We start from the raw sequence: 27,491 nt of genomic DNA on the forward strand, positions 1-27,491 counted from the left end.
CCCTCCCAGCCTTCCGATTGGCGGAGAGGACCGTAGGACCTGGAAGTTGTCTTTGTCCGGCGAGGGCTGCCCTTCCGGTTCCGTTGGGTCCCCCTTTGGCTCGGGTTCCCCGCCCCTCCCCCTTCCCGGAGCCCCGAGGGGCCGGAGCTCCTGGCGGTGCCGGATCCTGACGGTGGCCTTCCCCTGGGTCTGTAAGTGCGGAGGCGGCCGGAGCGCCGGGTAGGGGTACGAGGTCTCTCAAAATGGAGCCCCCTTGGGGCTCTGGATTGGCCGGGACCTGCCCTGGGATGGGGACCGAGGGGCTGGCCTAGGCCCGGGGGAACTTATGGAGCCCTAGGCCCGGCCCATGCTGTGCCCCGCCCCTTTCCCTTCCCAGCGTCTGGAGTGGGGAGCCTAAGGATGCCCCCAGGGACCTCCTCTTGGTACCCTAGCCGAGGGCACCGCAGTTTGCTTGAACGCCCGACTCTGGCATCTTGTAGGAAGTGCCAGATCTGGGCCATGGCAAGGCCTCAGGGCCATCCCGCGAGAATCATTATGAGTGCTAAGCTAGGTTAGTCTTTTGCCACTGGCAACAGCACCTTTATATTTCTGGCGCTATGTCAGGCACTGGGAATTCGTAAGATATTGTTCCAAGTTTCAGGGTCAAGTTTGAGAGCCAGATAAAAACAAATGAGTGCCCCTGCGATGTATGAATCAGTCATATATGTATGAACTGTTCAAGGGGCAGTTGCTGGGGAGGCTGAAGAAAGAAAGTGACTTCTCAATTTTATTTGTTGGAGAGGATAAGGTGGAGAAGGGCTTTTCCTACAGGAGGAACAGTTGCAATGCTGTGAAGGGATGACTGAGCATAACTTGTGTGGGAAGCGGAGGAGGGGGGCGCGGGGCTCTTGTGCAAAGGATGAGATATGAGGCTGGGAAAGTAGACCGAGGTCCAGATAGTGAAGGTTTAATCCTAAAGGAGGTGGGTACTTTTTGAAGAATTTTGAGCAGGAGACTGGTATAGTCGGATTTGCACCGTAGAAAACCATCTTGTTCTGGAGGTCAGCCTATAGGATAGGAATTTCTATAAACTGATTCTGGACTCTTTAGCTAAAGTCTAGATGCTCTCATTGGAGATTCTTTTGAAGGAGTAGTGGGATCAGTCTAGTAAGAAGTAATGAAATCCTGAAATGGAGTTATGACAGTATTATTGGAAAGAAGGCAGGTAATGCTGTAGTGAATGCTATAAAGACTCTATAATAAATTGGATGTTGAGGGTGAAAGAAGTATCAAAGCTGAGTCTTAGGTTTTAGGCCTGTGGTATTTGAAGAATGTTAATGCCATTATCAGCAATAAAACCATAAGCCTAGTGTAGATGACAAATTCATTTTTTGGATATGTTGACTTGAAGGCCTAGTGAGATAGCCACATGGAGCTGTCCAGTATAGAGTTGGAAATGCAAATCTGCAGCTCAACCTAAATGCTGTGGCTAGAGGTAAAGGTTTGAATTATCATAGAGCGTAGAGGTGGAAGCCATGGGAATAGCTGACATCAGGAAGGGGTTATTGAGAAAGAAGGGAATATTTTGGGGGAATGGTTGCATTTACAAAGCAGAAAGAAGACTTAGAACTAATAGTAGTTGGTGTAGCAGCAGAAACAGAAGTAGATGATAAAATATAAGAAGTAGATGATAAATATAAGGGTTCCAGCAACCAAGAAGACTCAGAAGTCAAGAGAAGAGAATACTGAGAAGGGTCCACTGGGACAGTTGATGCAGAGCATTTGGAGAATGAGGGGGGAAAAGATGGCATTTCTTTATCAAGAGATCATGAGTGACCTTTTACAAAGCGATTTTAATAGAGTAATGAGGTGATAATATATGAAATAATGCAGACCTCAAGTGGTTTGGTGTCAAATGAGAATGAAAAAAAGGCCACATATGAAGGATTTCACAAACAAAATTGACAGGCTTTATTTACTTACTTACTTTGCATTTGCTTATAAAGCACAATTCCAGGCACTATTCTAAGTTCTTTTAAAAATTAACTTAATTTTAAAAATGAATTTACTTTAAAATTAATTTAATTTCCCATAACAACCCTATGAAGTAATATTCTTTGACAGGTGGGAAAACCGAAAAACAGAAGTGGTTAAGTAACTTGCCCAAGGTCACACAACTAGTAAGTGGTGGAGCAGGGTTTTGATTCTAGGAAATGTGGTTTTACCCACTGCACTAAGCAGTGATTGAATATGGGAGTCAAAAGAATGGGGAAAATTTAAGCAAAGATAGACTCAATTAATAAAAAAATGGAGAGGCTTGGAAGGAGATCCAGATTGAGAAGAAGGTAAGTAATGGATTTATGTTTGTGTTATGTATTTGTTTTTTATTTCTTTTCTTCTGTCTTAGATTCTCTTCCAGTCTGTGCCATTTTAGGTCAGTTTCATTCACAGTTAGGTCAGTTTATGTCATGCTTTCATCTATTACTTATTATCTATGATCAGGTCTCCTCTTCAGCTTCAGAGCTGTATCCAGCTAGCTAATGGATTTCTCCTTAATGTCATGCAGGCTCCTCTGGTTAAACATTTTAACACCTGACCCATGGTCATCCCCTCCAATATTCCCTAGCTTATTGAATGACACTCTGTCAAAGATACCCAGTTTCTCAAACCAAATATCTTGGAGTCATCTTGACCTTTCATCTCTTGTTTCCCACCTTGGTCATCAAGTCCATCAGTTCTTTGTTTGAAATATCTTCTAGGATCTGTTTCCTCTCTCCATCCATATTATTTCCACTCAGTATCCATATTTTTCAGGCCCTCATTATTTCTATCTTGATCTGTTAAAGTAATAGCATACTAACAGATTTTCTTGCTTCCACGCCTACTGTTCTCAGAGCCATTCTCCATAAGCTTTTATTTTTGACTTCCTGAGTTTTAGCCAGTTTAAGAGTTTAGATATCATGCATTTCAAGTGATAGAGTAGTAGCCTAGGGCAGGTATTTTTGATTAGTTTGAATTGAGGTTAGGTTTGATTAAGATTAGCCATGAGGATGGAGAGTTAGGAATTTTTTAAATAGAGAAGGTAATAAAACATTGAGAAACCAAGACAGGCTTTCTGAGGAAGTAAGCATTAAGAAAACAGCAAAAAGTCAAGGACTAAGCTTTGAAGAATATACTTACCGTTACACAATTTAGTGAACCCTTGAGGAACAGATCAGCAAAAGAATGGTGGAAAACTGAGGCCAGTAGTTAAGTCACTTGCCCACTTCTGTACAACAGTTTAAGAAGAATGAACAACTAGGTCTGTTTATTCAATATAAATAACCCTCAAAAGCAATAAATGAAAATTGCAAAACAATATATATATAGTTTATAAGTAAGAAACCTAATTTTATTTTTTGTTTTCTGTGGCTAGAAATGTTGTGATATAGAAGTGTTGTTTTAAAAATGGAGGGGAGGGAGGGCGTCCCTTGTGGCGCAGTGGTTGAGAGTCCGCCTGCCAATGCAGGGAACACTGGTTCGTGCCCCGCTCGTGAGCCATGGCCGCTGAGCCTGCGCGTCCGGAGCCTGTGCTCCGCAACGGGAGAGGCCACAACAGTGAGAGGCCCGCGTACCGCAAAAAAAAAAAAAAAAAAAAAAAATGGAGGGGAGGGAGAGTCATTAAGGAAGAAACTTAGAACCAACTGAGAACTGAGTGGAAGGAGGCTGAGAAAGGGGGCTTGTACTTTACCTATATTAAAAAATTTTTCCAAGAAGGGTATATTTCTGTAATCTTACAAAAGAGTGAGACCTTGGAGAATGCAGTGTCATGAAAGTTACCCAAAAGAAGAAAATGATTGAGTTTTATAGAGAGAAAAGCTGTAGTTTATTACAACCTCTTTGAAAAGTGGCATATGGTGTTAATGAAAGACGAAGAAAGATTTCCAAGTAGCTGTGAGTGCTAAGTTGAAAGATAAAGGTACTTTTATGAGGTAGATGAGGAAACAGACTGACATACAGCTTTGGAGTTTATTATACAGAATAGAAAAGTTTTCCTTATCAGTATTATCAGAGGCATTTTAGATAAGAAACATGGATATTTTTGCACTGCCCATCGCACGGCAGTGAACGTTGTTGAACATAGAATATTCACTGATCGTTTCTAGTTACTCCTGTTTGAACAAAGGGAAATTTTCAAATTAGCTGGAACATTTGTTATGCAAATGATTATGGAAGAATTGTGTAAATATAAATAAAGAGAGAATGATCTTAAGTGAGACTATTCCTATTTCATTGATGTTTGAGAAATGGGTCATTTAAAACTTGCTGAGAGAAACTCAGCAGTATTTAGACTTAATCACAGTAACCTAGACAACAGATGATAAGGACCTGAGCCATGCCAATGGTAGTAAGAATATAGAGAGAGAATTTGGAAATCATTCTGAGGAAAGAATCAACAGAATGTGGGGACCAAGTCTCTATTCTACCTGATCAGATCTTTACTTTCTTTAAGTTACTAGAAGGTCTGCTATAATCTAGAATTATGTGAGAGATTTTTATGACAATTATCAATAATTGCTGTTATAAATTAACTATAGTTGGGGAGTCTGAAAATCAAATATATTCATAATGTTATTAAGTCTTGTTTGTAAATGGCATTGAGTTTCATTCTACAAAGATAAATACAGGGCTTCCCTGGTGGCGCAGTGGTTGAGAGTCCGCCTGCTGATGCAGGGGACACGGGTTCATGCCCCGGTCCAGGAGGATCCCACATGCTGCGGAGCGGCTGGGCCCGTGGGCCATGGCCTCTGAGCCTGCGGGTCCGGAGCCTGTGCTCCTCAACGGCAGAGGCCACAGCAGTGAGAGGCCTACGTACCACAAAAAAAAAGAAAAAGATAAATACACAGTATATGTATAGCTGATTCACTTTGTTATAAAGCAGAAACTAACACACCATTGTAAAGCAATTATACTCCAGTAAAGATGTTAAAAAAAAAAAAGATAAATACACAAAAGATAGAAAAATAATATAAAGTTAAAATAAGTGAGAAAGGAAGGTAAGACAAGGATAATACATAAATGCTTTACTATTAAAGTCCTCTAGACTTGACACAAATTTGGCTTTACGTTGTACTTTTTGTTCTTAAACATAAAACTTTTATTGAAGCATAACTAAATACACAAAAGTATATCAATCATAAGTGTACAGCTGAATGGATATGAGCAGGGAGATCTGAACAGTTACACAGTTAACAGGCATAAGATAAAACTTCAGCTAGCCTAGTTTCATACATGAATTTTGTCATCATGCAGCTTGAGCACAAGTTCTACCTCTAACATTTAATACTTTCCACCTCTCTTAAATTGAGCAAGTTATTTATGTTCACCAACCTTGGGTTTCCTCATAGGCAAAGTGGAGATGATAATAATACCTACCTCATAGAGATTTTGAGGATTAAATGGGTCAACTTGGGTAAAGCACTTAGCATTATACCTGGTACTCAGCAAGGATTCAGTAAAGATTAGCTATCATTTTTCTTATTTTTAAATAAAATTAAACCAGTTCATATGAAACAAGTGTTCCTTTTTATTTTGACATTTTAGAAATTTTGTTTAAAATTTGGTTTTATGTTGTTAAAACTATTTTTTGGAAACAAACCCTAGAAAGACATTTTCCCCAGGGCACTCAAAAGAGGGTATCATGATAATGTAGAGCATCTCTACCATAGCTCAATAATAATTTCCTAGGGAACATTAAGAGTTAATTATGGTTTTTGTTGAATGAGCTGTGTAAAAATAACAGTTGGTCCTTGCCCTCAAGTAACTAACAGTCTGTTGGAAAGAGAGACTGGTGACAAGAAACAATTAAGGATAAACTGTGTGGCCTGGAAATAAGAGTTTATCAAAGGGAGACAATACAGTGGACTGAGACATTAAGGAAAACTTCTTAAACAGAATAATTTTTCCTCATATTCTTGGACTACAGCAGACAAATCAAGCACTTTCCTGAGATACCTGTTTGACTGCTTCTGTTGGTAAGTTTCTTGAGACTGATGAATAGGAAGTAAATGAAATTGTACTCCAACTCCTGTCTTTGGAACTTCAAGGAACAATCCCTGAGGATAGTTGTCTAAAGCATTACAAGTACTGTCATATTATAGATGGAAGCAATTAATGCTCATTTTTCGGTGTGCGTAGGAAAATACTGACCTGTCAGTAAATTTAGGACAAGCTAAACCTCTAAGTAAGAATGCCCCTTTTGTTTGGCCACTTGAACAGCAGTCATTTATATAATTTCTAGTTATAAATTGGGACAGTCACTGTTTCCAGATCAAATATATTAAGCTACTGTAATTGCTAAAACTGACCACAGATAGATAATACAGTTGTGCCACTTTGTTTACTGATATAGTCCCTGTGTCTCCTAGATTTTTCCTTTTCATTTGATATTCACCACCTTTTCTATGATGCTGAATTTGCTTCTCTACATCCCTCCTCTCATCTTCATTGTGATTTTTCATTATCTGTACACTCAGAGTGCCATACAAAGGGAAAGCTTATAATTTATGTATAAATATATTTTAATATACCTGTGCCATACCAGTTCCCCCTCCTAAATCTCACCTCTCTTTCAATGACATTTTAATTCGGCTGAAATCCTAAGTTTAAAACCTTTACACGTTACTGTTTTTCATTTTCTATCTCCAGTTACCAAGTTTTTTGAAATATCTTTTTGTTATCTTTCCTTGCTCCTTATTCATTTTCATTCCTTTCTAGGCTCTCATGGCCTCAGACCTGTAATGTTTATGCAGACACCGCATTGGTCTTCCTAACAGCAGTTCTTGCTTCTTACTACTGTCAAATGAATCGCATAGGTTCAACAAATGCAAACTGAGCACCTGCCGTGTGTTTAGTACAATATCAGGTGATGGGAATACACACCAGTTTGAACAGAAGAGGGTTTGGCCAGTAATGTGGCTGCATTAAGTAGAATTTGAAGCCAAAGGAAAGAGTGTTTTGCCCTAGAAGATGCGGGTTCCCAGCATTAGCTCCATTGAATAGGGTGGAGATTCTTCTCTCTAATGCCATGTAGCTTGCAGTTTGGGGGGAAGGAACAAGTATTGGTATCCTGAGTGTTATGTTAGAAGCACTTAGTTATAGGTCCAGTAGAGACAACTGTTCTAATCTAAGGGGTTAGGGAAGGGCCCTCAGAGGAAATAAAGGAGTCAGAATTGGCTAGGAATAGTGTTATGGACTAAAGAAATAACTGCTAAGGTTTGGAGTCAGTAGAGTGCTGTCATGAACCAGGCACTGAGCAATATGAGTGAGACCTAGATTCTGCCTTTACGAACTGGTGTTCTATGAGCCTTTGTAATTCAGTGTTCTAGAAGATAAAATTATAAAGATTGGGCTTCGGGGCCAGATGTTGCTAGGAACAGCTGGTTGTCTCTTGATTCTCAACTACGGAGTTGATGGATACATAAAGTTCAAGGTGAATTTATTGATGCACTGAGATTGTAGAGCCGCTTCTCAGGGGTAGACCTGATATACCTACTGATCTCACAGAAGACTGCTATATAGACTGGTGGATTGTCATTGTAAAAATAATAAATGTGTTGACAATATCATGTTGCCATGGCTAATTCATCCTTCCCTTTAGAGTGACACATGGGAAGCCAAGTTATCAGAAAATCGTTTGAAGAGTATGGAATCAGAACATGGGGACTTTCTCCAAAGGAATTGCTTCATAAAGGGACAAATACACAGAGTTTTGGCAAAGACACCTTCTCCATGGTTGAATGGTTTATGCTAATGTTTACCTTAATTATTCTTAAATTTACTTGATCAGTTTATATTCAAGAGGTTAGTCTTCATCCAGGAGACAATGGGAGGTCACAGAAGGATTTTAGGCAGCAGTTGGATATAATCAGATCTGTGTTTTTGAAAGATGACGTGTGATGGTGTAGAAGTTGGATTAGAGGTAATAGAAGCTGGAACCAAGGAACATTTATGAATCAGTTCTAGTAGTCCGGTTGATGAGTAATGATGGATAAATAGGGATAAGGAAGAAAGAATAGAATCTAGTAAGGATTAACTAGATCCACCTTACTCCTACTCAGATTCCCACCAAGTGACTCATCTGGTTTTTCTATGTCAAATATTTACTTCATATATCAAGAAATGTTTCTTAAGAAAGAGTTTAGGTTTGTCCAAAATGCACAGGATAAAGACCTGTGCCTTTGACACTGTCTAAAAGTTTTCCCTTTAGGCATGTGACTTTCATTTTATTGCAGAAATACTTGTATGAGTAAATTCACATCAGTTTAAACAGAAGAGGGTTTACCCAAGAATGGGGCAAGCAATGTCACTGCAGTAAAATACAAAGCGAAGGAAAAGAGTGTTTTGTCTTCGAAGAAGCAGGTTCACAGTATCATGCAAAATAAAGTAGTTATTTCATTATTACTTGTTGGGATGTTTTAGGTAGTTCTTGAAACCTGATAGAATTATCATTTGAGAAGCAAAAAAAATGCCCTTGGAATAACTCAAGCACTGTTCTTGTATTAAGCATCTTAAAAAGTTGAATGAATATACCAAGCTATTTACACGGATACAAGTCCACTCCTTAGGTGCAATTGACACTTGATGTTGCTAAGGTAATTTTTAACAGCCTTTGAAAGCAGTTATACTAGCTTCCTCTTTCAAGGAAAATTTTATTCAGATACATATAAACAGGTATGACAACACAAATTTGTTTTTGGAAGGAAAATCCAGGTTTTCTTAATTGTTTGTATTTTCTTAAATTCATCCTTTTTAACATTTCTGTTCTTTAGGTCTGCCAAAATGTCTGAAAGATCAGATCTCCTTCACTTCAAGTTTGAAAATTATGGAGATTCAATGTTACAAAAAATGAACAAATTAAGAGAAGAGAATAAATTTTGTGATGTTACAGTTCTCATAGATGATATTGAGGTACAGGGGCATAAAATTGTGTTTGCTGCAGGTTCCCCCTTCTTAAGAGACCAATTTTTACTGAACGATTCCAGAGAGGTGAAAATCTCCATATTACAGAGTTCCGAAGTGGGGAGACAATTGCTCTTATCCTGTTACAGTGGTGTGCTGGAATTCCCTGAGATGGAACTGGTAAATTACTTGACGGCTGCGAGTTTTCTTCAGATGAGCCACATTGTAGAACGGTGCACACAGGCCTTGTGGAAGTTTATAAAGCCAAAACAACCAATGGATAGTAAAGAGGGATGTGAACCGCAGAGTGCTTCTCCCCAGTCAAAAGAACATCAGGGAGATGCCAGAGGCTCCCCAAAGCAGGACTCACCTTGTATCCATCCATCTGAAGACAGTATGGATATGGAGGACAGTGATATTCAGATTGTTAAGGTAGAATCTATTGGGGATGTATCAGAGGTTAGAAGTAAAAAAGATCAGAACCAGTTTATTTCTTCTGAACCCACTGCTTTACATTCATCAGAGCCCCAGCACTCCCTGATAAATTCAACTGTGGAAAACAGAGTAAGTGAAATAGAACAAAACCACCTCCACAATTATGCCCTGTCTTACACAGGCAGTGATAACATCATCATGGCCTCAAAAGATGTCTTTGGGCCTAATATTCGAGGTGTAGACAAAGGCCTACAGTGGCATCACCAATGCCCAAAGTGTACCAGGGTGTTTCGTCACCTGGAGAACTACGCCAACCATTTAAAAATGCACAAACTCTTTATGTGTCTACTCTGCGGCAAGACTTTTACTCAGAAAGGCAATCTTCATCGACACATGCGTGTGCATGCCGGCATTAAACCTTTCCAGTGTAAAATCTGTGGGAAAACCTTTTCTCAGAAGTGTTCCTTACAGGATCATCTTAACCTTCACAGTGGAGATAAGCCCCATAAGTGTAACTATTGTGACATGGTTTTTGCACATAAGCCAGTTTTGAGGAAACACCTTAAACAGCTGCATGGCAAAAACAGCTTTGATAATGCCAATGAAAGAAATGTGCAAGACCTCACAGTGGACTTTGATTCTTTTGCATGTACAACAGTCACAGACTCTAAAGGGTGTCAGCCACAGCCTGATGCGACACAGGTCCTGGATGCAGGTAAACTGGCCCAAGCTGTCCTGAACTTAAGGAATGATAGTACTTGTGTGAATTGAGTAGGGCCTTTATGCTTCTAACTAGAACTGACTGCAAACATGGCAATAGTCTGAGTCTTTTTAGGAGTGATTTTGCAAATTTGACTTCTCCAAAGCCTCTGTGCTCTGGAAGTCATAGGGGTGAGTCAAAGCACTAATAGACCAGGCAACTTGCCACTTGGAGTGGTCTTGCCTTCCTTTTGCCCCTTCCCATGTTCTGTTTTGAATTATTTATCCTGTGATGTCTGTTTCCTTTCCCAAGGAGTATTCCACCTGTCTACCTAACATTGACTTATGTCTTAGACTGACACTGTTTTAGACTTTTCACTGGGCACATTCTGAAGGTACCAACAAGTTAATAATATCACCTCCAATCCACTAATAGATGCTATGCTAAGAGAAGCGAATAATATTTTTCATTAGCAGAAAATAAGCTGAGATATAAGGAGATATTGCTGTTGGCCTGAATATGTGATAGAATTTGTAGTTGCCTTGCCTACTGATAATTCATCTGTGTCTGATAAATGAATGAATCTGCTTCCTACAATTTGTACTTGTCTTGGAGCTGGCTATAAAGTATTTTAGATTATTCTGTACTCTTTTCAACAGTATATAGCCCAACTTCACATCATTGAAGTTCACATAGACCAGAGTACAATATTTTTAGCAACACCTGCAGACAGATAGTTAGGAATCAGCATGGGGAGCATAACCAACAAAGGATAGTAGTACAGTTGTACAACAGTACTTATTTGGGAGGTCTTCCCCAAAAAGAAGCCAAATGTTTATAATTAACCTCTAACTTACTTGGTGATGCTTTTGAAGTCAGGATTGCTCCAGGCACATTTAAAGTGTGCTAACGCGTAATGGTCTCTCTAAAAAGGGGCTATCTGGAGTCATTCTCTAGGCTTTGTTTTAGAAGTTAGCCATCAGTAAGGTGAGTTTGGCCTTCAGAGCTTTGTCCAGTGTATTGTAATAGTCTCTGAATTCTCATTTCCTTGTGTACCTTAACTTCTAAAATGGATGAAAAAAGTGAGTCACAGGAGCAATCAGGTTTTTGCATTTAGATATTCTTATAAAGGTACATAGTCCCACCTTGTCACCTCTGATAGATCACTAATACAAAGTTGATTTTCCATTATGGAAAAACAAAACAACTGTTCTTCCTAAAGCACATGTTATAGTTAAGAAATAAAATTTTGAGTCTTATTAGCTTCTGACCCATGAGTTAGATTTAGGTAATAGGAGTGTTTGAGTCCATAGAGAATCTTAAGAGATCATTTAGTCCACCTCTCTTTTTTTAAGTTGGGATATCCAAAGCCCAAAGAGGTGGCCTGGCCAAGGTTAGCCAAAGTAGATAAGTAACTAAATATGAGCTACGGTCTCCTCACTTCTCACTGTCCCTTGGCTTAAAAAGATTTAGTACATGATCAAGAATACCTTAATAAAAAGTTCCTAGTTTGTGCTTCCCCTCTGTGAATCACTGTTTGCTTTCTGAGACATCCTGGATTTTGCAAATAAAACATCACAGAAGGATTTATTTTTGTAAGTTAATTATTTTTTCGTTAGGATGAATATTACATTTTTCCTGAGCAAGTGACTGATTTGCTAGGTGTTGATTAGGAAGGGCAAGAACAAGTAAGAATAATGTGAGAAGGATCCAAATGTGAAACTGATTTTGTCTTGAAACAGTGTTTATTTAGTTTCCATCAGGATTTTCTGTTTTTGTTTCTGAGCTATGAGAGTCCATGTACAGATAAACCAAAAATTAGTTTTAACTTGAGTAATCAGAGGGAGTTCTTAAAGTTGTTATAATTTGATGCATTTATATGTGAATCTGATTTGAAGTATAATTTCTACCTTTTGTTAAAAGATTTTAAATGAGAATAAAATTGAGTGATAAGACTAACAGGTATCTATGCCTAATGTCACTCATTATATGGTCTAATGATGCTGCCTAGCATTCTGGTTTTTTTATGATCCAGCCAAAGAGTACCAATTCTATGCAACAGTGAGACACTAACATGTTAACGGATGTTTCACTATTTTCTCTGAACATCATTTTATCACAGGGAAATTTCAAGTTGGAGTGCTTCCTCTGCTTACATTCATGTCCTGTTTTTGTTACTGGTTTGAAGACTAAAAGGCATGGGTTCAAATAAGATTGGTCTCTTTGGTTGGAGACTATTCCTGGATTCATTCAGACATTCAAGAGACATTTATTGAACACCTACTATTGCCAGGCACTATGCTAGATACTGAGGATATGAAGGTAAGATTGCTATGGTCCCTGCCCTCACAGAGCTTACAATCCCATGTAGTCTTAGTGAGATAAGGTGTCAATTTGGTTTTATCCTAGGAAGAATAAAGAAAACTGCCTTGCTTTCTTTGATCACTTTAAATTAGCATCTTGATGGTTTTGTATCACTAAATCTTCTAGTTCTCACCTTTTTCAACTGCAAACTACTGCCATGGTTTACGGTGTCTTCCATTTCTTGGCTGGAGAGGTGTTCTGTTTCTGTGAGACATTTTCTTAATTTTGGTGGTACTTGACTTTTCTCTTTCTTTGTTTATACATGTTTCTTAGATTGTATTGCAAAGTGGTCAAGTTACTGATATCAAATATGTTTTACAGGGGAAGATGACTTTCAAAACTAGTCGTATTCTTGTAGAGGAGGAAGATTTTTTAAAACCTTAGACATTCAGCATTTGTATTTTATGGATCCCCAGGATAACTAAAAAGGAGAGAGGGCTCTCTTTACCATAGTTTGGTTTTTAAAAAATTACTGTGTCACAGTTATTTATTTATTATTTAATTTTAAAGGCAAACTCCAAACTGAAGTGGCTCTGAGGTAAATCAGATGTGGTTTTAATTTGTTTTAGTTTCCTTATTAGAAGGTCTATAAATGGAGGGTGACCATTGTCACTACTTCTAAGATATTATCCTAAACAAACAACCCAGAACATTTTATTTCAGCTGGTGAATAGCTGTTCTAAATCTGTTGTATGTTAGACATACTGTGAACTACCTCTTCACTTATTATGGGGAAGTTTCCTTAATAAAAGTTTGACAATTAAAGCTCTGGTGTCAGTGGTTTATTTTCTCTCTCCCCTCCTGCTTCCCTTTCCAATTGCTTGAATTTGAATACAGGAATGCTTTCTTCACTCCTGTTCTTGAAAAGACATTAATCAAGCACGCTGAGCTTGGCTTCAGAAGCAAATCTGGGCTAACCAGAAATTGTTACTAGGGTCAGTTACTTCCTCCTGTGCTATTGACTGAGGGGATGGAGCAACTGCTTTTAAGAATTAGCTGAGACATTCCTTCATTTGGCAAATCCTTGATGCCTACTAAGTTCTAGACTTCGGGAATGCAAGGAGCAGTAAGTCACTGTCCTAAATACCTCTGCCTAGGTGGGACACAGATTTCAATACAGGTACGATAATTGCCGTCACTAAGGCAGCCAAAGGGTTTACTGGTTCCCAATTGGGAGCCAAGTAATTCACGGGCAGTTCAGGATGGCTTCAGGGATGATGTGATTTATGAACGATGGATGAATGGGATTTTGAAGGATGAGTGGTAGGAGGGATAGGGCATGTTGGAGGAACAGCCGGGCCAACGGTTGAGATAGAAGGCCTGGGTTTGCCAAGGAAGTGAGAGGGGTAGGGGCGTGGGGAGGAAGCGATAGGTTGAGCGGTGAGGTGGGATCCAGATCCTGATGGGGCATTAGCTAGGCAATCTCGAGTACTGATCCCGATGGCACTCTCCTCTCCTTACCTCCGCCACCTTTTAAATTGTATATTTCAGGGTAAGCAGAGGACCTGGCCCCTAATAATCCGGGAGGGCCTCCCAGGGGTCCCGGTGCTGGGTACTCTGACAGACGCGCTGTACCCCAACTTCACAACCCGTCTGCTATTCGGATGTTGAAGAGAGCTGACGGAGGGGACCGGCTTGAGTACCGAAAGTGGGACAGGAGAGATGGGACTTGCCAGAATTCGGGGGCTTTTCTGTTATTCCACGCGTGGGGGGAGTAAGGGAGACTGTCTCAGGATGTCCTTCCGGGACGCCCAGCGGGCCCCAGTAAAGAATGAAGCTAGTTGACACCGGATGTGTTTCCTCCCAGGCTGACCCCACCTTCCGGCCTGGGCCGCCGCTGCAGTGGAAAGCTCGGCTCTGGTTTGTGAGTCGGTGAGTGAGCGCGTGGGAAACTCCGGCAGGTGGGGAAGCCGGAGGAGGAGGCGGAGGAGGAGGAGGAGGGCAGCAGCGAGGCGCGGCCCGGGAGTGGCTGGAGGGGTGCTGCAGGCACCTGGCCGTCAGGACCTTGGTCCTGGCAGGCTTGGCTCGGGAAGACCTATGTGGCGAACTGGAGGATCTTCCAGGCCACCTGTGGTACGGATTCAGTTCAACAGATATTCCCGAAGCTGCCCCTGCTCTGTGCCTGCCCCTGTGCTCGCTGCAGGAACTCAGATGAGCCAGGCTCCTTTTCGTGGTGTTCTGAGAGCAACTGACTCTGTCCGGGAGACGGGTGGAATAAATCTTACTTGATTTGAGCCTTCAGCCAAATCACTAGCTGAAAGCGCGAATGTAACATGTGCAGAGGTGTAATTGGGTCTTCTTGTCTGGCCAGTGGTGAAAATCTAAATATCAAAGAAGCTTCAGTGTAAAAGATAGAGGAAAGGTAAAGCCATAACGTTGGTGAAGGCCAAATAATGAAACATCTTGTATTTGCTAAGAAGGTTAGGCTGTCCTGGAGGTAGAGGAGAGCAATGGAGGATTTAAAGCAGAAGAGTAAAATAGAATTTTTAAAAAAGTTTTAAAAGATGTTAATCTGGTGGTATTTAGGAGGGTAGTTTGGAATGTAGGAGAGTGTGGTATCAAGGAGACTGCATTGGTCCAGGTGAACAGAAGGAAGACCTGCAGTAGTGATGAGGCGTAGGAAGTTTGGAGATTACATTAAGGTTTCTAGTTTGGGAAACTGAGTTAAGTCCACATAGTAGTGGGCATTAACAATGTCCTTGACGACAAGGCACATACAGTTTAGTCGAGGAGAAAGACATAGAAACTGTTGAGTACAATTCAACGTAATAAGTTCTGTAACAAAAGTATGAAAAATGTACCACAAGAGCATAGAGAAATGCGTTTTATTTTTCTGGGTCTTGAGATGGTTATATAGGGGTTCACTCTTAGTGCCCAGGTTAGAATTTGAGTTGTCTTTTACCCAGTTTAGGTTTAGGATTTTTTAATTGTTTGTTTTTACTATCACAGTGTAGGAAAGCATCCCCGATCCTTACATCAATGTTTATGTTTTATTTTGCTTAGATTGTGACCATGGCTGCTGAGTCTGATGTTCTGCACTTCCAGTTTGAACAGCAAGGAGATGTAGTCTTGCAGAAAATGAATCTCTTGAGACAGCAGAATTTATTTTGTGATGTGTCAATTTATATTAATGACACTGAGTTCCAGGGGCACAAGGTGATTTTAGCTGCTTGCTCCACTTTTATGAGAGATCAGTTTTTACTCACGCAGTCAAAACATGTCAGAATCACCATCTTGCAGAGTGCAGAAGTTGGCAGAAAATTGTTGCTCTCTTGCTACACTGGAGCACTTGAAGTTAAAAGGAAAGAGCTTTTGAAATACTTGACTGCTGCTAGTTACCTTCAGATGGTTCACATTGTGGAAAAGTGCACAGAAGCTTTGTCAAAATATCTGGAAATTGATCTTACTATGAAAAATAACAATCAACATGCTGACCTGTGTCAATCCTCTGATCCAGATGTTAAGAATGAAGAAGAAAATTCAGATAAAGACTGTGAGATCATTGAAATTTCAGAGGATAGTCCTGTGAACATAGATTTCCATGTTAAAGAAGAAGAAAGCAATGCTTTACAGTCTGCAGTAGAGAGCTTGACATCAGAAAGAAAGGAAATGAAGTCACCAGAGCTGTCTTCAGTAGACATAGGTTTTAAAGACAATGAAATTCGTATCCTCCATGTGGAATCTATCAGTACTGGGGATGTAGAAAATGGGAAGTTATCACAGCCTTGTACCTCTTCAAAAGCAAGCATGTATTTCTCGGAAACACAGCATTCACTGATCAATTCTACAGTTGAGAGCAGAGTGGCAGAAGTTCCTGGGAATCAAGATCAGGGCTTATTTTGTGAGAATACTGAAGGAAGTCATGGTACAGTGAATGAGATTCAGAATCTAGAGGATGCTTTTTCCCTGAGGCACCAGTGCCCCCGGTGCCCTCGGGGGTTTCTTCACGTTGAAAACTATCTGCGCCACCTTAAGATGCATAAACTGTTCTTATGCTTACAGTGTGGGAAGACGTTTACACAAAAGAAAAATCTCAACCGGCACATTCGAGGGCACATGGGCATACGGCCCTTTCAGTGTACTGTATGCCTGAAGACATTTACTGCTAAAAGCACACTTCAAGACCACTTGAACATACACAGTGGGGATCGGCCATACAAATGCCACTGTTGTGACATGGATTTCAAGCACAAATCTGCTCTCAAAAAGCACTTAACCTCTGTCCATGGCAGAAGCAGTGGCGAAAAACTACCCAGGCATGATCTGGAAAGGCAAAATCGACTATAATTAGAATCACACCTTGCTATGTAAGCCTTACATCATTCTGTTAGGCAAGTCTTTCTATAGAAATGCAGCATTTGTAATATTGCATTTCCAACCCTATCTTTGGGTCTTATTTTTGGTCTACCTACACAAGTTATTCTTTCTGAACTTGTACTACCAGTTCCAAAGTGTGGGAGACATGTTAAAGCTGAGAGGATACTGTCTCGTCTCATACATTATATATAAGTACCAGTGGTTTACCTAGAGAAATAGTGTTCCTCTTAAATATTCTTGATTCTAGTGACAGAGGACCAGCATTATTTCCAGATTCTGACTTTGAGTCTCTAGGTAATTGATATAAGTGTAAAATCCAACCATACCATAACTTCAATAAATTAGGATAATGGGAAGAGAAAATAAATTTTAAAACATGCTATTACCCATTATTAGTGATTTTAAAAACAGGACTGGTGAATTTTTTTTTAACCAACTCTATTGGATTCCAAACTAAACACCAAGGTATCTATTGTTTTAAACCATAAAGGAACACAATTCAAATTCATTTGGAAGTAGCAGACTTTCCTTATACATAAGCTAATATTCCTTACAATAATATTTCCATGAGTTGTTAGTATATATATTTTAGAAATGATTAATTGGGCCTAGGTTTCTTGATTTTATTTAATACGGTTACATTTAATAATTTTGTGGCCAGTAGAATTATACCATTGGCATGAAGCTCTAAGATATTTTTTCTGTTTCCTTTTTGAAATTTATTTTATTTGTTGGTTAACGTACAGTAAAATTGACCTTTGTTTTTGGTGTACAGTTCTATGAATTTTTACATATGTACAGATTTATGCAACCACCACTGCAATTAGGATACAGAACATTCCATCACCCTCCAAAATTCCTTTATGCTTCCCCTTTGTAGTCAGCTCCTCATCCTAGCACTAAACCCAGGCAACAGTTTTCCATCACTATAATTTTGCCTTTTCTGAAATATCATAAATGGAACCTTATAGTATGTTCCTCTTTATTAAAAAAAAATTATGATTTATTTCTTTCTTTTGGCTGCACTGGGTCTTAGTTCCAGCACACGGGATCTTTTAGTTGCGGCATGCAGACTTCTTGGTTGCAGCATGCATGTGGGATCTAGTTCCCTGACCAGGGATCGAACCCAGGCCCCTTGCATTGGGAGCACGGAGTCTTACCCACTGGACTACCAGGGAAATCTGTAGCATGTTCCCTTTTGGTATGCTTTTTTCACTCAGTGTAATGCCTTTGAGACTCATCCATGTTCCTGTGTGTGTCAGTAGTTCATTCCTTTTTCTGTGTTGAATTGGCAATATATATTAGTTTTCTTACTGTCACTAGATGAGCAGTTTAAATATGGGTAGCTATTAGTATCCTCTTAATAACTTTTTTCATTTACATTAATGCAATTTTTATAACCCTCCCTAGAGTTTTCTTTTTTCATTTTTCCTGAAGTGTTCTATTTGCCTTTTCCCCCTCAGTTTTATGAGATGTACTTGACATACATCACTTTATGAGCTTAAGGTGTATAGCATAATGTTCTGACTTACATATATTGAAATACTTAGTGCAATAAATTTAGTAAGGATCCATCATCTCATAGAGATACAATAAAAAGAGAAAGCAAAAAAACATTTTATTTTTCTTTTTATGAGGATATTGACTGAAAAAAATGCACAATGCTAGAGTTGCTGTAAGGACACTAAAGATTAAGTGGTCATGGAGGTAGAAGGGGCAGAGAATCCATCACACCCCACTGCACCCTCTGGACTTCCTGTTAGGTGAGAATTATATACCTCCTACTTCTTTTAGTCACTGTTTTCCAGTCACTCATAAATAAAAATTGTCTGCACAGGGAGCACCAGGGCCAGGGCAGGGGAGGGTGCTTCCCTGTACCATTAAAAGGCTCATTTTAAGTTCCTGTCTTGAACAGGTTTAAGATAAAAGCGTGCAGTTCTGTGGGCCACTTATGTTTCCTCCTAACAAGTTGAAAACGATTTTAATAAAAAGTTGTTTTTGGCAGCAGGTTTCTCACATGTCGTGCTCATGAGGCTCAAGCAACTCAGTGGTTGGGAACTTGGGTCTCCAAGTGGTCGCTGTTGGGCAGTGGTTGGATATGGGATCATTTGTTTTTTGGAAGTTTACGATTTTTTTCAGCCTGTCCTCCCAATTTGCTGAGTCCCAAGGCATCTTGAGATGAGTTTTCTGTCTCTGCATTACCACCTTGTCATCACGATTCCTTGCCAAGATGTCCAGGTTGGCCCTTTTCTTTCTTGTCAGACAAGGAGCTGATAGAGGACTTGATGACCTTCTTCCTGGGGGCTTTGGGCAGCAAGTCCTGGCTGCTGTTACTACTGCTGGGGTTGCTCACGGGGCCATCCTGCAAACCTTTTGAGTTGTGCACATCCCTGGTGTTCTCGGGGCTGGCTGTGTGCAGCACCCCCTTGTGCATCTGGTCCAGCCGAAGGGACAGCGGGGAGGAGGGGGCCGAGGTTCCACATTTTATGGTCATCTTGTCATCTTGTACCGCTTCTTGGGAAGCTGGTGGCCTGGAAGTCTCCTCACTCAGCCCTGGCAGCCAGCCTTTCTGGGGGTGCAGCCACACCACGCTGCTGCTGAAGGAGTCTGCAGACCCACCTGCCATGGGGAACCTGACATCTGGGACACTGCCCAAGTGGGGTCGGCCTTGGTGATGGAGCTCCTCTCAGCCTTGCCTGTTGCAGTTAAGCTCTCAGGGCTTCCAGGTTTAGTCTTAGCTGATCCTTACCATGTTGCATTTCTTCTAACTGCGTTTTTGCATTCTCAACTTCTAGTAGGAGAGACTTCTTTGCTAGAGTAGCTGTTCTCTCTTTAAGATGAAGCTGAAGCCTCTTGTTAGATTCTGAAGGAAGCTTGTCAACAGTGTCCGATAAACATTATGTTCTTTATTCATTTTCTCTCTGCCTTGCCTTGGAGAGTGCAGCCACACTCTGGGCCAGCTCTGCCTCCACCTTGGGGAGCACCTCTGCTATCTGCAGGGTCTGCTGCAGCTCCTGCTGCGCCAGCTGCAGGCGTTCTTGCAACTGGCAGTTTTTAGCCTCAGTTTCACGGACATCTCCTTTCAATTTCGTGTTCATTTCCTCAGATTTAATGAGGTCTTCTCTGGCCGTGTACAGATTTTCTCCAGCTCTGTAACGTGAGTGGAGAGGGCTGCCAGGCGCTCCTTCATCTGGCTCCGCTCTCTTGACTGCTTGTCCCTGATTTCCCCAGAGCTCGATCAATTTAGCAAGGTCTTCCTGGTGAAGATCTTCCTTAGAGAAGACCTATAGGTCTCCACCATCACGTCCCTGTACAAGGCCCTCTGAGCAGCGTCCAGGTATTCCCACTCCTCCTGAGTGAATTTTATGGCCACCTCCTCAAAGGTCAACCGTTCCTGAGAAAGAGCGATCCCAGACTCCAGTTCTTTCCTCTTCCAGGCATCTTCCTTAGGCTGTTGAAGCCAATCTTGAAAGTTTCAAAGGTACTGTTTAATGCTTGGAATCAGCATACCCTCTTCCTGTGCCACAACCATGCACACATGGGCGACCTCACTACGGGGAACAGACTGCTGCCGACACTCACAGGAGGGATTCTGCACAGTCATCTCCCACAGAGACCGACAGGTGAGGTTTCCCACACTTTGCTTCAGATCACGCTCGCCCAGGAGTTCCCTGGTGGCCTAGTGGTTAGGATCCTGGGCTCTCGCTGCTGTGGCCTAGGTTCAGTCCCTGGTCAGGGAACCGAGATCCTGCAGGCAAATAAACTTTCCAATATATGAAAAGAGAAGAAGAATGCACTCAGGCCTGGAATAAATCTGACCAGTAAGGGCCACATCCGGATTTACTTGGGGCGGAGGGCCAGGTGCTGGGATTTTAGGTCCCTAGAGAGTCCCACACCAACAGGAAGGGTAGCAGGGTACGGCACAGCACAAATTTACCCTAGAAAGAAGCCCTCCCTAGAGTTTTATTCTGTATTTCCAGAAATGTGCCAAAAGCAAAACCATGACTGTGTAGTTATTTCACTGAGAGCAATATTTCAAATTGTGTTATGAGCCGTTGCTCTCTAATATCCCTGTCCACATATAACACAAAACTTTTTGTTGTTATAACAAGATAAAAATATAGTGCAGGGAAAATCATAGTTTCTAAAACACAGGAACTATTTGTAAAGAAGCCTGACTGGATACATCTTATTTCAAGATGTTCTGTTCCTCCTCTACTCACCTCAGCTTTATTTAGAATTTCTGCTACGTTTAGTTTCTGTGGAAGCCCTTCCACATTTTAAAATGTAATATACTTTGTACCATTTAATGAATTTTGTGATGAATCACATGTTGATTGTTATAAATGTTAAATATCTTTTTTGTGATACTTCTGTGAAAAATATGTTCTTTATAGATTTTTAACTCTGGGAGAGATTTTAAGTAATCCAGCTCTAGTGTTAGATAAGAAAAACAACTTCATAATTCCCAGGTCACTAGTTAGTGACATTGGGTAGGTCACCTCTCCTTGAGCTTTTCTTAAATTTATACGTAAAATAACAACTTTGATCTTGATAATTTGTAAGATCATTTCCAGGTCTAAAATTCTATGATTTTATATTTAAATCTTCCTGAGTTTCTAAGAACAGAGGGAAAGGCAAGTGAGGAGAGTTTTGTGTCTTTATGAATGTTGCTATTTAGTACTCCATTGGAGACAAAACTTTTCTAAATTAAAGAGTGTTTTTCTTCCACTGGAGAATTTGATAGCACAGCGCTCAATTTTCTTTCCCATTTGACCTATGATTGGCCATTTGTAGGCATGAGAACACTTCCCTTTCAGAAATAGTTTGTGATTGAAGTACTTTTCTTATTTTTGCTTCCTAGGATGATATTTTGTGGGGGAGGGATGGAAATGGGAGGGGAGAGTAAAAGAATAGTAATAAACTTTCTTTTAGAAATTGGTATCTATCTTTGATGTTTGAAAAAATTATGGTTGTACTATGTTTATGCTTTATGTGTGCCTTGTAAGATTCTCGTGAAATTTTTTGTAAGCACTTTGAGATTTTTGCTTAGGGGGAAGGGGTGTTTTGTGAAAGTGATGGTTGTTATTTATTATTATTTATTCCTGTTCGGTAGCACAGAGGGATCTCAAATCATTCCTAGGAGAGTGTCTGTTTGCATGATGTTTCTAAACAATTTCAGGAAAATGAAATCTTTTTTTAAAATGCAGGTATGGCAAAGTAAAGTGTTGAATTTATTCACTGAAAACATTCACTTTTAGTTCTTTGTGTTTCTGATATGATGGGAAAAATATGCAGCATGTTTTGGTTCAGCCTCTTCATTTACTGGATTTATGTATAAAGGATCTTGGAAAGACAGTTGTTACTTTGGTGTAAGAGAAAATCCTTGCCATTTTTCCCTGGATGTAACTATCCTATATGTTTACATAAGAAATAATAAAGTGGAGATGGGAATGGAGAGTTTTGTCTTTTGTCTAATCTGTGAATTTTAAAGGAAACTATTTTTCCTGGCTATTCATTTAATCATTCATTCAACAAATATTTACAGAGTCTTTACAATATATACCTGTATTAGAAGTTAGGTAGACAGACAAAAATCCCTACTCTCAAGAAACTTGTGTTGTACTGGAGCGAGACAGACAGTAAGCAAGTAAAACCAATGTACTGTCAGATTTTGAAAACGGAGTTGGAGAAAATAAAGCAGGGAGGGAAGGAGAATTGGAATTGAAATTTTAAGTGTGATCAGGTCACCTTTGAAAAATATTATCACATTATCACATACCACTGTCCAGTGGAATGGAAAAAAGACATGTATATATCCATCGCTATCTAGTTGAATGGAAAACAGTGAACCAAATGAATCATTGTTGGGAACCTTTCTATTGGGTTGGCATATATTTCATAAAGAGAAGTGACTGAAAGGGATAAAAATGCATTAAGAAAATCTTTGATGTGGCCTATGAATATTTTTTTTAAAAACACTGATGTTTTCCTGCCATCTGGGTAGTAATAACCATATGTATATATATATTTAAACTCATTATAGTTTATAAACTACTTTTCCATATGTCTTCTAATTTGTGGTGGGTTTACTTCCATAAACGCTCTTGTTGGACATCTGGTTTCACATTGGAAAGTGACTTGTTTAATTAAAATTCATGGCCATTTTCTTAACCTGTGTTTTTCAGTATCTCATCAGTAACAGAGTACATAGTATCTGCCTTTTAGGATTATTTTGATGAGCATGTGAAACAAAATAGTAAAATTAAAAATTTTATTATGTAACTCAGGACCTGGCACGTAATATAGTCCACTAATGTATTTCCCTGATCCCTCTTCCCAGCCTGCTTCTTCATCTATAAAAACAATAAATTCTACCTTGCAGTTTACTATGAAAAGAAATCCTTCAACAAATATTTATTGAGATATTGACGCCAGAATTTGTGACTGAATTTTTATCCCTGCCATCTTCTGAAGAGCCCAGAATTCTCTCTTTAACAAAGGGATAAGGCGTTAGTGCCAGGCAAACAAATTTTTTTTTAAATAAAATAGGGAGATTGCTTGGCCCCTATGTGGAGAGACTGAGGGAACCTGTCAGCATTTAATTATGAGAGAGTGAGTACAATATAATACAGATGCCTCAGATTATGCTCAATCCATACCACGCCTTCCACAGTGGGAGTCAGACACTGGCTCAAACCAGTGTCTAGGAGGCTGGCTCGAGGCGCATATGAATGTACAAGGAGTTTCCCATCAAGCTCTTCGGCTTGCCCAGGCCTCCTAACAGCACCTCCCACAGTGCTCCAGAGCTCCCTAGTCACGTGAAGGGGTGGTTCTGTAGACCCGAGGAAAACTGATGCGCAGTCCGGGGGGCGGGGGCTACTACGCTTCCCTTCCACCTCCCCAGCTCCCGGTCAGGCGTGATCTCGCGTGAGGTGGGGAGTATCTTCTCGCGAGAACTAGGTCGGAATCCCTCCAGGTCCGCCTCCTTGGTGAGGAGGAGGAGAAGGAGAAGGAGGCGGAGGCGGAGGGAGGAGGAAGCCCCGTCGCGGCCTCCGCCGCCGCCAACGGGGCTGTCCCTGTACCTCCCGATGGAGTTTGAGGCCGTGAAGCCGCCGCCGAGCTCTGCCCCGGCGAGACGAGGCGCCTCCGTCGCCGAGCCGCGCGGTCGCGGGGCTCCCGGGAGCGGCCCTTAGCGACCCCGCCCGGTCCCCCTCAGGTAGGGCGGGGGCGGGCACGATGCGGCTCGGGGCCAGCCTGGGTCCCAGGTCCCCGGCGGTCGGGCGGGTGACCGGTCTCAGCCCGGGGTCTGTGCGCTGTCGTCGCCGGTGCCCCGAGGGTAGGAAACCGAGGGCCGCACCTGACACCCGGACCGGGCCCGGAGTCTCGGGCCGGAGGAGGCCCCTCGCCCCGGTAGGGCTTTTTCAGTACCAAGCGCTCGGCGCTAATGGCCACCTCCGGTCGACACCGGCCGAGGGGACGCTTCTGCCCCTAAGGAACCCATGCAAGCAAAGACCAGGCTTCCCTCTCCCTTTTCTACACCAGTTAGTAAGAGTGGGGTTGGAGGAGGTCCTCGAAACCAAGTCCTCTCCTGGCTTTTCGGCTTTCTGCCCTGGGGCTTCCCGAGATCCTAAAGCAGGAATGGTGGAGGCGATCTGAGTGGTAAATAGGGACCCTGGCTAAACAATGCCCTGGGAGGGCTTAACCTCCTGGGAGGGAGAGGGCCGGACCAGAGTGGTTGCACAGTGGTTGTGACGGAGCAATGGCGTTGAAACAGCCAGGGAATTCTGCTATGGTTTTCTTTCCCTCCTTCATTTTTCCTTCTTGGGGAAGCCTCTTAAGGAGACTCTTCCACCATCTTAGAAGAATGGTAGAAAGCATCTTTGTTTCTCAGAAGCAGCTCTACTTTTCTCTGTTCTTAGCTTTCAGGAAGGAAGAAGATGGGGGTAGCTGTCATTTCCATCCTTGGAATCACAGAACAGTTTAAGATACCGGCAGATAGAACCTTGACATCAAAATAGCCTCAAGTAATCACTGACATAAAGTAGATCTAATTTCATGATTCCCACCCTCTTTTTTTGTTTTTAAAATAACTACCTAGTTCCCTTTTAATTCCTACTCTCCCCTTAGCTAGGCCCTTTCTTTTTAATTCCTACTTTCCTCCCACCACCTGTGTTAGAATGACTTTGTATCCCAAATAAAGTGCTTGAGTAATCTTTTTTCTATTTTTGTATTAGTCAAACTTTTAAGTTCCAATAGGAACTTTTGATTAACTTGAGAAAGTTAATGTTGCTACACTAAATTGATATAATTATACCCAAAAGCAAAGAAAGAAGTATTTTAGTTAGCTTTGTGCAGCCTGTTTATAGTTAAACATAAAAATTTAGTTGTGGCTTCTCGAAACATTAAGAAGACTTCATGGATTCTTTTATCTGTCTAAAAAGCTGCACCACTGTTCTAACATAACATCCCTTTCTTATGTTGTTTACTTCCACATTCAGTTCTTGAAGAAATCGAGGCCATTACATCCTGTCAAAGACCATCTTTCAATATTGCTGTTTTTGTTGATTTGGAGATTGATGTTTTCCAAATTTTTAGAGTTTGGAAAATAGCTAGAAGGACAAAATGTTAAACATACATTCCAGACATGTTTAGAAAAAGCAGATGTTATAATTCAGATTGGCGCCTATTTGAGGATTTAATTGCAGTCGTGTTCATTAGTGGATTCTTTGAGTTACTCCTGATCTGTTATTACTGTGGGGTCAACCTGACATTTAAGAAGACTTATGTTCTTTGTTCATATGTTTTCATTAATTCATTTTCTGCTTTTGTAGTTTGCTGTGTCTTCCAGTTTAAAAAATGTCAAAAAAATTCTTTTGGGAGGGAAAGCATTTTTCTTTACACAGAATTTTATATTCAGAAATAGAACTTCCACATTGTATGCAATATCAAATAATGATAAATAAACTTACAATAAGATCTTATTATAATAAGTACTTGTTTATTGTTTTGGTTGGACTGGGTTGAAGTTTCATTTTCTATTGATGCAAAAAGGAAGCATGTAGTAAAATAAAGCCAGCTGAAAATTTAAAATAATGTTTTGCACCTAGTCTCATAAATGTTAAGTTACATCTTTATGATCTTCAGGCTTTTTAGTTTTATGAAAACCTTCCTAAGTGTAGATGTAACTTTAACCTCAAATTCTTAATAAAAATTAGTTTTGAGTATTACTTTATAATTTTAAGTACTCTAGAGTTGCACAGTCCAACACTAGCCGCTAGCCACATGTGGCAATTGAGCACTTGAAATGCGGCTGGTGTGAATTGAGATGTGCTATAAGTGTAAAATACACACCAGATTTCAAGACTTAGTCCAAAAAAAAAGAATTAAAAATATAATTTTTTATATTGATTACATGTTGAAATGATATTTTGGATAAATTGGGTTAAATAAATTATTATTAAAATTAATTTCACCTGTTTTTCCTTTTTTTAATGTGACTCCTAGATATTTTATTTTTTCTTTATTTTTTTTAATAGATCTTTATTGGAGTATGATTGCTTCACAATACTGGTTAGTTTCTGTTGTACACCACAGTGAATCAGCCATATGCATGCATATGTCCCCATATCTCCTCCCTCTTGAGCCTCCCTCCCAACTACTAGATATTTTAAATTACTTGTAGCTCACATTATATTTCTGCTGGACAGTGCAGTTCTAGAGTACTGCTCTTCCAAGAAATAAATTATCTGAATAGAAGTAGATGCATGAAAACCAAAAATTTCCTGCCAGAATGTCTTCTTATAATCAGAATAACCAAAAGGCTAAAGACTTTGATAATATGAAGGGTAAATTTATCCAGTGGCCATTATTTGATAGGCAGAAGTGAGTAATTAAGTTCTATCTCAAAAAAAGTATTTTTCAGGTAGTCATCACTAAAGTAGCAAAACTTTATTGGTTATATTAGTTAAAATAGAAAATTATCCCATTACTGTTCTAATAGAAGACATTGAACGTTAAATCTCATTAAAAAACTGAGTTCAACCCCATAGTGGATTTTAGAAGTAAAACTTGGGTCATATATCTTTCATAACATATACTGAAGCACGTATAATAGTCTTTTTTTTTTGCGATACGCGGGCCTCTCTCACTGTCGTGGCCTCTCCCGTTGCGGAGCACAGGCTCCGGACGCGCAGGCTCAGCGGCCATGGCTCACGGGCCCAGCCATTCTGCGGCATGTGGGATCTTCCCAGACCGGGGCACGAACCCGTGTCCCCTGCATCGGCAGGCGAACTCCCAACCACTGCGCCACCAGGGAAGCCCAATAGTCTTTAACATTGTAATTTAGTTCCTTTTTTCCAGTCCTTTTCATAAGTTTGAATACTGAGTTTTAGAACTTACAGATTATTTTCATTGGTTTTGTTTGTTAGTTTTATAGGTTAAGGTCTAAATTGTATCTATGATGCTTTAAATATAATTTTTAAAGTCCAAAACTAATTATTTTTAAGGTTTCTGAATTGCGAAGTACTGTTACAGTCCATTTCAGTAGCTTAAGTTTCTCACATGGGTGAACTAAAATGAAAACAATGTTTTAATTAACAGACCTGAGCCCTAATGTTTACATCTGTATAAAGAGAATTGTGAAATACTGTATTTTTTTATTATACAGTAGTGAATGGGGCATAAACCTTACTCTGACATTTTAAAATCATGTTTCATGGTCCTGAACTGAGTGCATAATATCATGGTGGACTAA

At 40.4% G+C, this 27,491-nt stretch overlaps 3 protein-coding genes and 1 pseudogene across 11 annotated transcripts in view; 3 read left to right on the top strand and 1 right to left on the bottom strand.

The window, feature by feature from the left end:
• The first annotated feature begins 125 nt into the window (after nt 1-125).
• Nucleotides 126-13,183, top strand: ZBTB26 (zinc finger and BTB domain containing 26). Of its 3 annotated transcripts, none has more exons than XM_060153307.1 (2): nt 126-191; nt 8,790-13,183. In XM_060153307.1, the coding sequence occupies exon 2, from the start codon at nt 8,800-8,802 to the stop codon at nt 10,123-10,125; it is 1,326 nt and encodes a 441-aa protein (XP_060009290.1). In that variant the 5' UTR covers nt 126-191; nt 8,790-8,799; the 3' UTR covers nt 10,126-13,183. The 3 variants fall into 3 exon arrangements, with proteins under 3 accessions (XP_060009290.1, XP_060009291.1, XP_060009292.1); XM_060153308.1 differs by lacking the exon at nt 126-191 and adding an exon at nt 679-752; XM_060153309.1 differs by lacking the exon at nt 126-191 and adding an exon at nt 5,948-5,993.
• A 1,059-nt stretch (nt 13,184-14,242) lies between these two features.
• ZBTB6 (zinc finger and BTB domain containing 6) lies at nt 14,243-18,739 on the top strand. Of its 2 annotated transcripts, none has more exons than XM_060154398.1 (2): nt 14,243-14,290; nt 15,422-18,739. In XM_060154398.1, exon 2 carries the CDS (start codon nt 15,431-15,433, stop codon nt 16,703-16,705), a length of 1,275 nt encoding a protein of 424 aa, XP_060010381.1. In that variant the 5' UTR covers nt 14,243-14,290; nt 15,422-15,430; the 3' UTR covers nt 16,706-18,739. The 2 variants fall into 2 exon arrangements, with proteins under 2 accessions (XP_060010381.1, XP_060010382.1); XM_060154399.1 differs by lacking the exon at nt 14,243-14,290 and adding an exon at nt 14,691-14,780.
• Nucleotides 18,740-18,839: 100 nt separating this feature from the next.
• LOC132523138 (liprin-alpha-1-like) lies at nt 18,840-20,339 on the bottom strand (annotated as a pseudogene).
• A 3,415-nt stretch (nt 20,340-23,754) lies between these two features.
• RC3H2 (ring finger and CCCH-type domains 2) overlaps nt 23,755-27,491 on the top strand; it is a 63,984-nt gene continuing 60,247 nt past the window's right edge. For all 6 annotated transcript variants that reach the window (XM_060154401.1, XM_060154402.1, XM_060154404.1 and 3 more), the window contains exon 1: nt 23,755-23,954. The gene's annotated coding sequence lies outside the window, so the exon portion shown is untranslated. The remainder of the gene's footprint in view (nt 23,955-27,491) is intronic.

This window comes from Lagenorhynchus albirostris, chromosome 7 (assembly GCF_949774975.1).
Source record: "Lagenorhynchus albirostris chromosome 7, mLagAlb1.1, whole genome shotgun sequence".
Classification (NCBI taxonomy): Eukaryota; Metazoa; Chordata; class Mammalia; order Artiodactyla; family Delphinidae; genus Lagenorhynchus; species Lagenorhynchus albirostris.

Coding starts and splice junctions, on each gene's coding strand:
- ZBTB6 (XM_060154398.1), top strand. CDS start 15,431: ATGGCTGCTGAGTCTGATGTTCTGCACTTCCAGTTTGAACAGCAAGGA.
- ZBTB26 (XM_060153307.1), top strand. CDS start 8,800: ATGTCTGAAAGATCAGATCTCCTTCACTTCAAGTTTGAAAATTATGGA.